This window comes from Apaloderma vittatum, unplaced genomic scaffold, assembly GCF_000703405.1.
Source record: "Apaloderma vittatum isolate BGI_N311 unplaced genomic scaffold, ASM70340v1 scaffold14598, whole genome shotgun sequence".
Taxonomy (NCBI): domain Eukaryota; kingdom Metazoa; phylum Chordata; class Aves; order Trogoniformes; family Trogonidae; genus Apaloderma; species Apaloderma vittatum.
The window spans coordinates 811-10,478 of record NW_009731363.1 but is presented as its reverse complement, the minus strand read 5'-3'; the positions used below and the strand labels follow the sequence as shown (position 1 = coordinate 10,478).

The 9,668-nt window shown below is 38.1% G+C and overlaps 1 protein-coding gene across 1 annotated transcript in view; it reads left to right on the top strand.

Moving 5' to 3' along the window:
• Positions 1 to 2,140, top strand: part of STXBP5L (syntaxin binding protein 5-like) — a gene marked incomplete at both ends in the record, with an annotated part of 100,797 nt that extends 98,657 nt beyond the window's left edge. Inside the window, one exon of the mRNA XM_009875158.1 lies at positions 2,079 to 2,140. Coding sequence (XP_009873460.1) covers positions 2,079 to 2,140 — 62 coding nt within the window. The remainder of the gene's footprint in view (positions 1 to 2,078) is intronic.
• Between the last annotated feature and the right edge of the window lie 7,528 nt (positions 2,141 to 9,668).

Genomic DNA, 9,668 nt, shown 5'->3' with positions numbered 1-9,668 from the left:
AGGGCCGTGGGCGGCTGAACCTCGCCGAGCTCTTACAGCCATCCCCTCGCCTATAGGGATCGGGTGCTTTGTTCGAGAAAAGCGACTGTTCATAGCAGCAGCTTATGTACAGTTACTGTGACAGCTGGCACTACTAACATTCTAAACTCTCATCGTCTCTATTTATCAAGCCTGAAAATGAGATGTTTTTAGAATGTGAGTTCAAGCTTGGCACATATATATTTATTTATTGATAGCGAAGACTTTATAAAATTCTACAATACCTGGCCAGAGCTTACAGTAAAGTTATAGCCCATAATCTAATGAGATTTTTGCACTTACAGTAAGTTTCAAAGTCTTCAAATCTAGATCTACCTGAGTGCAGAGTCTCAATGCAACCAAGACGTACAAAATGGACTACTCATGGCAATGCATTGTGCTTAAAACTTAGACTAAACCCATTTTAATTTCAGCAGTGCGAGCTATTTCAATGCACTTCTCTAGATCACATGATTTTCTTCAATTTTGATAATGTTCCTACTCTGCTGTTGGTGTCCTTGACCCTTGTCTCCCATACTTCCAGCTCCCCCACACTCTTGCAATAGAACAACGCATTGTCTATGCAGAAGAGCTTCAGTCTATCAAAATCTGAAAACGGCATAGCATCAAAATAATTCACATAGGACTGTAGCGTCCGTTGTTTTCAATTTTAGCAATAGGTAAAAATTTAATAATATTTAAGCAACAAAAATTAGAGAGTTCAATATTTTAACAATAAAATAATGATTTTTAACAAATCTTTTAAAAATCTAGGGTTTATTTTTAACCAAGTTGCAGAATAACTTTCTAAGTGCCTAAGATAATAACCTCCTGAGGGTGTTGTCTGAGTTATAGCATGGCCTGACCCACTCGTGGTGCTGTACGTGATAGGCAATTAATCACACTGTGAGCCTAGCCCACTGTCTTGCAAGGAACGTTTGTATTCTAACCTGCCCGCTGAAGTTCTTTACAGCTAAAACTAGTACTCCCTGATTTTGCTGACTGTTAATGGAGACAGAGCAAGGGGAATTATGTCACTCAGCATGTCTCATTTTGTATTTTTAAATGCAAATTTTTGCAGATGCCTTTGCTACTAGTGGCAAATTGCTCAAATCTTTGTTGTTGTCTTTCTTCCTTATGATAATATAAAATAGCAAATTCCTTTCCGACCCTCCTTGTGACTGCTGTGGGGATCACACAACAGAAAAATAGCATCTGCGTGTGTGAGACCCTGTGAGAAAGCACCCTCATTTGGCACAGAGAGTTTCAAGATTGTGTTCTTGACGGGGATGGAGATGATATCCCAAAGTTGATTGCATTGTCCTGTAGCAGCTCCTTGCATTTGATTTAAGAACAGCATTTACCTGAATTCATTCGTGGGACAAAGAGCAAAGCTCAGTCAGAGGCTCTGCAAAATGACTGTGCTCATCAGAGGTGTTACCAACTTCCAGCTACATCATTAGGTGTCTGATAGAAGTCACCTCCCACCGCACCAGAACACATACTGGTGGAAGAGAGAGCCTTTGAGTTCCTCATTTCTGCTTAAGTACAGAAGCATTTAGCTTAAACAGCTTTCTATATTGGGTTTCATTATCCAGCTCCCTTTGCACTAAAGCAAATGAGACATGCCCACGTGATCTGTTTTTCTCATTTTACTAGATGAGTATTAACCTTCTGCAGAGGAACAGGGACAAAAAACTTGCGGAGTAGTGGCATTTCAGCTGCACTAGTGTTTCTCAGTGACTATCCAGACATCTCTCCTTTAGGAGAATGTTACAATATCATGGACTCTTCAAAGATTAAGTTGTAGGCTGAAAAATATTCAATCGTATCGTAGGCTTTATGTGACACATAACAAAGTGTAATCCCCGGCAACTGGTTATAAGAAGTAATCCTGTTTAAATACTAAACCTCCTATAAATTTCAGGTTTGACTGGGATTAATTAATGGCTCCTGTGCGAACATTGTACTTAAGCAGATTTGCAGAGCTCTGAGATGTCTACTCCTGTGCATAAGGGCAGATTTCATCTGCATAATCACCCTTTTTTCCTCCATATTAGTTATTGATGATGATCATGGCATAACCCTTTCATCTACCTCTCTTATGCGCCACACAAATATGGTAAGTACCATTGTCATGTGGTGGAAAAAATATTGCCACAGTACTTTCTATTGCTGAGTGGTTTTCTTCATCCCGTATAGTACCAAACTCTTCTGAAATTCTTGTATGCAGATGCTGCTGCAACAGCAACACTATTTGTACATAGCTGGGCCACCTCATCCTTTCATGCTTCTTCTTTTCTTTTTCCCTTCCATCCTCCCAGAGTAAGTAGGGTCACTGGCAGGTAGAACCTAAAACCACCTAAGGTCCCACTGAGCCTTGTGTACAAAACATTTAGTAATGCGGTGATGCTTTTGACAGCACAACAATGCTATCTGTGTATCCGTCATGAAAGGTTCACTTTCTGTTGTTCATCACTAATTGTAATACTTGTCAAGTTTAATAATAAAGTGTATCTCTTCCTAAAGATAGTCACCTAACTTCCTTTCAGGGAGGTGGAGCAAATTAAACTGACATTAAAAAACCTCCTTATTTTAAAATATTGGTGCAATGGTACTAGAACTCTCAGTAAGGTCAGTGAAATGACTGTTGCAAGAAAGAGACAGGCAGCCTTTGGAATAATTTATATTAACATGTAATAAGGTGGAGGATGTTTTGGGTTTGTCCCTGAGTGTGTGAATTTGTGTGCAAGTCACCTTTCAGCAAGTCTATAGACTCAAATAGTTTTCCAGTTATTTATATTCTCTTATTAAAACACAGCCATCTGTCCAACTCATCTAAACTTTTTTTTAGATGCCAATGGTATTAGTCTTTCAACTTCTAGCTCTCCTAACTGATCTGTCTGGAGTGGCTGACTTTCTAGATGTACTATTTTGGCAAATAGTTCAATTTATTTCTGAAGTTTTTTATACTAACTAATATGGTGGAAGGTGGTATAATCCTTGAAAGATTCGTAGGCTGGAGGGTAAGGACGAAGGTAAGGGAGAAGGAAGATGAGAAGTTAAAAGGTTTGAGAAAGAATATACCGAGAATAAGCAGTCTCTTCAAAATGTGGAACTAGCTTTGATGGAAAACTTCTGGTTGGGCTGTTCCAAAATAAAATGAAAAAAAAATACTCTCTATGCCAAGGATTTCTTGGCTACTTAGGAGTATATGCTGCAATAAAAAATAGATGTATTCACAAGAAATTATATTTTTGTTTTATATTCTCATACAATGGATCAAGATATATATTTTATGTCCTTGCTAGAGAGGCAGTATTTCAGGTTAGTATTTGGTAGGATTTTATTATTCTACCTGAGTAGAATTTTTATTAGAGATTGCTATCTCAGTAGTGTTAAGCACTTTTTATTCACTAAAAAAAAAAAGTGTTTCTTTGTGGATAGAGAGTTCTCACCTTTCCTTAAGCCTATCTCTGAGGCACAGGTAACACCTAGAGATTTTTTAATAATGCTTTCAGTTCCTCCTCTTTACAACCTCTTCTAATTGATTTGATTATAAAGATAATACATTTTGGGGACTAATCATAGGATATATATATAGTAGAATAATATATTAGTCTTCTCCTCTTGCATTGGATTTAAAAATTTTCTTATTTAAATCTGATCTTTTGGTACCAATAGGAACTATATTTCCAGCATTTTCATCAAGTGTTTTTTCAAGCAACTTTCATGCAGTAAGTCTTCTGACTTCATTCCTGTTAGCTGATTGTCAGGATTTTGCTGACTCTTCCCTCTTTACACGCACAGGATTCCTGATATAGAAAAGCATTTCTGAAGAATGTTTTGCAATGATGAATCAGAGGAAAAAAATGAAGGGAGGGTGTCTTGTTTTCTGCTGGTCAAAATATTGCAAACTCTTCAGTTTCATAAAGTGCTGATATTTCTTCCATGCTCATAGGAGAATAATTCAATAGCCAAGTAACAGTAGCAGAAGAATGGAGTCTGTGTGTGCATGGTGACTGTTACTGCTTAAACCTATGTCTTTCCCAGTATCCTCATCTAACGTGGAAGCAACCTCTAAAGCTTTTTGAACTCAAGTAGGTTTTATTCCAAGCTAAAGATTACTGCTATTTCAGTTTCAAAGCCTGAGTTTGTTTAGTTTTCACCTAAACACTAGTATCCAGATCAAATAGCTTGTTGTGGTTACATTTTTTTTTGTCAATAATTAGCCAGACATTTAATACAGCACTTTGCAAATACCATTTATGCTATTTAAAATGTTATGTATTGTTCTGTAGTATCTTCTGGTTTCATAAATGCAGTACTCTCACAGCTATACTAATAAATTTGGTAGTTGCTCGATATTCTATATCTAATTTTCGCAAGAAATTAGAACTTTACAAGTTCTTTATAACGTATTATTGATTCTCAGCAATGTTGTTTTCATATACTTTTGATTAAGCTGTTTCTTCCTTGTGATACTGTAAGAATTTCTTTGCCTTGTAAACAAAACCACCAATGTAGGAAATTCTATTGCTGAACTTCTAAATTCTAAACTTCTAGTCCTTTTTCACCCAAAGTTTTTGAGATTTTAGGAGTTAATGATTATATTTTTTTTTTGACAAGGCACAGGGTATAAACTACTTTTTTTTATTATTAAGTTAACATTGTGCTTTTAAATATCAACAGCAATAAAAAATATACATGAGTGCAAATTGTTCCTAGTCAGGAAAATCTTTAGAGGGATTCTGTCGCATGATAACATTCTGTAGAAATACGACATGTATTGTCTTCAAGCCTAGAGGATTTCCTTGCAGAAATGCAAGGATTATGTCTGACTCTGTTCCAGCTCTGGGCTCTGACTAGCACCCTACTTTGTCTGCAGGTGTCCACATGGAAACGTTGAAATAGGAATTACATTAACCTTTCTGTTTAGGTGTGTACCTCTACCTGGCTTGCCTTCTGTCCTCTCGCACAGATCCAGAAGAGCCCGTCTCAGTCTAAAAGCCAATGCTGCGTAATCGTTAGACCCGTTAAAGCCCCCTTTCCAACTAGACCAGCAGAGGTGTGAGCCTCATCAATAATTTCAGTGGGGATGAAACAGGCCTGAAACATCTGCTCTTTTTTGGCGTGAAAACAAAATCGGCATTTCAGTAGAATTTTTAGTTGTAATTTTAGATTAAAGAAAACACTGAATTAAAGAAAACAGTGACGTCAACGAATAAAAATTAAAACGTTGTGGGAGGGAACTCAGTGTGGTTATACTTGTATAGCTGGTGGGTATATGGATGTGTGTACAGATACATATGCTGGCACAAAATCCTTTCTGCTTTAATGGACTATAACTAACTCTGAGAAGTCTTTCAGGTTTGATACTTTGTTATTGCTTTTTTTCAGATATTCTAGTTTTTAAGGCTGCTTGCATTCTCCAAAAGATTCTCTCTGCCATGACTTGATAGTTGCCGTCAAGAGCTTGTGCTGGCAGCCTCTGCCAGTTTTTTCCTCCTTGCCTTCACTGACACAGAAACGGGAGCATTCTGTATATGTATGTCCATATGGGGTTATATCATACATCTTAGGAAGAAATTAAAGGCAGAATGGGGATTTTCCTTTGAAATACTGTGTTTGGAAAGGATTTTCTCCCGCCAGCAGTGATAGAAAGCTGTCCTATTTTATGATTTTTGTTTTCCATCATGTAGTTTTTTAACTAGTTGAGCTTAATCACCCTTAACTGGAAAGGCCATTTAGGTCTTAGTGTTACACACTTGTCTCTGAACAAGAATATCTTAATAAGGATTTGCTGTGCATTATAATTTTCTAGGAATGCTAAGAGCAGAGTCTTTGAATTTGCTTTATCTTTTCTTCAAAATAATTCAGTGTTTACCTCAGATTTTGGATTAACTCTTTTGATTATATGTAGTTAAAGGCACAACAAATCAGTCAAGAATATTTAGTCACTGTCTTTAATAATCTTATCAAAAATTCTATGGCAAGTACAATACAATTTTCATTTTAATAAGTCCAGTATACTTCTATGCTTGAAGTTTTTCTTTTATGTCTGCATATAGAATGACTAAAACTGTTTCGGGTATAAGTTGTTTCGTCGTTTGCATGATTTTGTTCAATTTGTTTTGGAAATGGGTAGTATCGCCTATATATACTGTATACTTGGAAATTTTTTATAATTCAGAAGTATTTGTGAGGATCACCATAAGAAGCATTGCAGACAGCCTGGCATGGGCTTCCAGAATTTTTTCCTGATGGATTTTGGGTTGCATTTTGGTGCTGTATTTTTTGAGGCTTTTGGTTTGTTTTTTAGATTCAGCAAATTTTACAGCAAGTATTTTCTTTGTATGTATGCTAGCCTGTTACTTCAATCTATTGTTTCTGTGACAAGGTTCCAAAATCTTAGGATCTGTCTGCACCTTACTCACTGTCAGCCTATAAATGCGTGTGAAGCCACAGAGAGGGACTGGCATTTGCTCCTGTAAGTGCCATATACTGTAGTCGAAGTCTTGGAAATATGGTATGGAGTGGTTATCTTATAAAAAGCCCTCAGCCTGAAGAACCAGGCTCAGCTGATGTCATGCTGTATATTGCAATATTTCCTACATAACTTCTATACAAATTACACCGGGTTTTCTCTCATGAGTTATGGCTGTACTGTTATGCTGCCTACAGCAGTGCTCATGGATGGCACGTTGGGTTTTTCTGGAATGGATGAGTGGGTGTGACCAACAGGTTTCTTGCCTGTGTGGTGAGGGTGGGGGGAGAAGAATGAGATATCTGTTTCTTCATTGGCTCCTTTTTTCTTGCATCTGTTGGGTCTGAAGCCCACACGTGGATGTGAACTAAGTGATGATGGCCTAGAAGAAAATTGCTGCAGTTTTCAAGGGTTCTCAGGCCTCCAAGGAAAGAGAGAAACAACCTTGTTGCTCGATCTAGAAAAATATTGAAGAAAAAGCACAAAATTATTCAAATGCATGGCAGCGTATTGCAGAGAGAAGGGAATAATCTGCTGTCCCTCTCTGCTGAGAAAAGGACAGAATGTAATGGACATAAATTGCTAAGGCAGAGGCACAACTTCAGGGAGGCAGTAAGGGATTCATTTTGATCACAAGGATCATTAACCACAGAAATGGGTTCTCTGAGGAGGTTATTGCATCTCTGGCAGGTTTTCAGAACAGCTTGTACGCACCACTGCATTCCCTTTGCCATGGCTCTCCATATTGCGAAGTGAGTGATTTCTGGTAAAGTTCCTTGCCTAAGCAGACAGCCAAATTGACACTTACCTGATCCACTGGGCGTGTTACAGCAGTCATGAGACCACACTTGATGTGGTCCCTGGGTGCCATGGCTGTTCACAGGTAGGCTTTCATAGCAGATCGAAATGCCCTTGGCTTCAATTTTTTCATTTATTTCTCAGTGAGAGGATTAGGGAGTTGGTTCTCCTTGTAAATCATTTTGGTTTTGTTAGCATTTGAAGTTACTTTACATCATTGTGACTAGTAACAGTAAGGATAGTATAATAGGAAATGACTTAGACACACTATGGTACTCCAAAGTCTCCACTAATTGCTGGGTTTGCCACCACATTTCTTGTGAAGCAGAAAAAATGTTACATAGAGGACCGGTTCTTTATCTAGAAAGTCTGTTCCTTACTACAGAAAGCTTTATTCAATAAATAAATTAATTTTTAAAAGTTATTAGGAAGTTGAAATTTTCTTTTTCCTGTATTTAGCAAAATTACAGCACTTCTGATCTAATGGGCACTGCAAACTCAAAGATTTCTGAACAGCAAATTCTCCATGGCTGTGATAAAATATTTGGCACCAAAAAAGTGTCCCAAGGGATAATATTCCAGCATTTTTTGTAAGGTTTTCATATCCATTTCAAAGTACTCAGTTTGAACACTGAACTGTAAGATCCATAGATTATTATTGGGGGGATGTAAGTGTTTCCAGAAGAGACTTGTCCGTAATGTTCTTTTTCAGCTATGGTGGAGCTGAGAGTTTGTATGCTTGTTTTCTATGGTAGCTAAACTAAAAAGCTTCTCTTTTTCTGCTTCCTCTTAGAAAGGAGATGTAGAGAGATTTTTAAAGGTGAAAAAGGGACAAAGCCTGGTCTGCCTGTGATACAGACATATCAAAAATAATGGTAACTGGTCCTAGGAATAAAAGGACAATTCAGCCCACCTATCTTTTTTTTTGTTAAAGATGTCCCTGCTTGCTGCAGGGAGGTTGGGCTAGATGACCTCTAAAGGTCCCTTCTAACCCAATGCATTTTATGATTCTACTTCAAACTGTCTCTTTAAGATGCAGTCTGAGAGAGAGTGTTTCTGAGAATGGGTGTCCTAACCAAATAGATGGGGCATGCAGCTTGCCCAGGATGTCTGCTACAGGACATGCATAGAAATTGTTATGGCAAGAGGGAGCCCAGGTTCTACACTCTAGCAATGGTGTTCAAGTTCCCCATGTTCATATTTTCTGTTAGGTCCACACTATATAAAACAGAGGACCAAAATGTCCAGAAACCTTAGGCTCAGCCTCTCAGCTGAGTGTTGTAGCCATCAGAAGCTCAGCTTCCAGGGGAAACACAAAGAACTCTATTCCTTATTATACCTTGCAGCCATGGATGGATGGATTGATGGATGGATGGATGGTCAGATGGATGGAGTCAGTTCTCTTAGACAGATTTGTGCCTACAGTTTATGGTCTCCAATTTTCGGCTGAGTGCTACAGTCACTAAACTGCAAAAAGCCAGTGGAGCTGGCATCATTTAGACTGAATTATAATTTTATCACATCCAGCCACTGGTTTCCCTGAGAGGTTTAAATGGAGTTTTAAGTGTGTGTCTGCCTAAATTTGATCACAACAGAACCTGCAGTGCTCTGTGTCCCTGGAAAAAGCAGTGGAGGGAGGTTCTCTAAAGACTGAGGTACCTTGTGGAAGAGCATATCTGGTGGCCAGGAGTAGCTTGGGAAGAAATGGAGAAGAGCTTTTCATGGATGCATGTGAGCTGCTGGAATATACATTCCAACTCTGTTGGGCTAGACAGAATTCATGTCTGCTTTTTCCTTGGAGTACATTTTGTGTTAGGTTCTATCAGGATGGTAGGATCTACTTGTTTTCTGACAGGAATCCACAATTTTTCCTTGTTTTTAAAACAACCAACTAAATAAAAATTTTGTTCTTTGTACATTCACTGAATGTCCAGAGAGTTTTAATTGAAGTGGTGCTTTGTTTCCAAGTTAAGCTAATTTCACACTGTACTCTCAGCATGTTGAATTTGGAGGGTGTGTTTTGCACTGCCCGCTCAACTTTAGCATTTTTCTGCTTGCTAGGAGTCGCTTCAGATCAACATAAACTGTTTTTCTGCATCTGAAATAAGTCTTAAAACATTTTTGCAAGTGGAACACACCATTGGGTAGTTCCTGGTACTTACGTGGCAGAATGGAATCAGTGATGGGCTGTTGTGTACAGAGAACTAGGGAAGAGTATAGGAATATTCTGAGATTGTTCAAGTTGTGTGATAATAGCTGTTCCAAAGAGATTTTTGTAAAGCAAAGCTTTTCTAACTGCACTTCAGTTACACAAGCAGAGGATCTGTCGAAGGGGGAAAAAAAGAGTCCTTTCAAAATGCTTTCA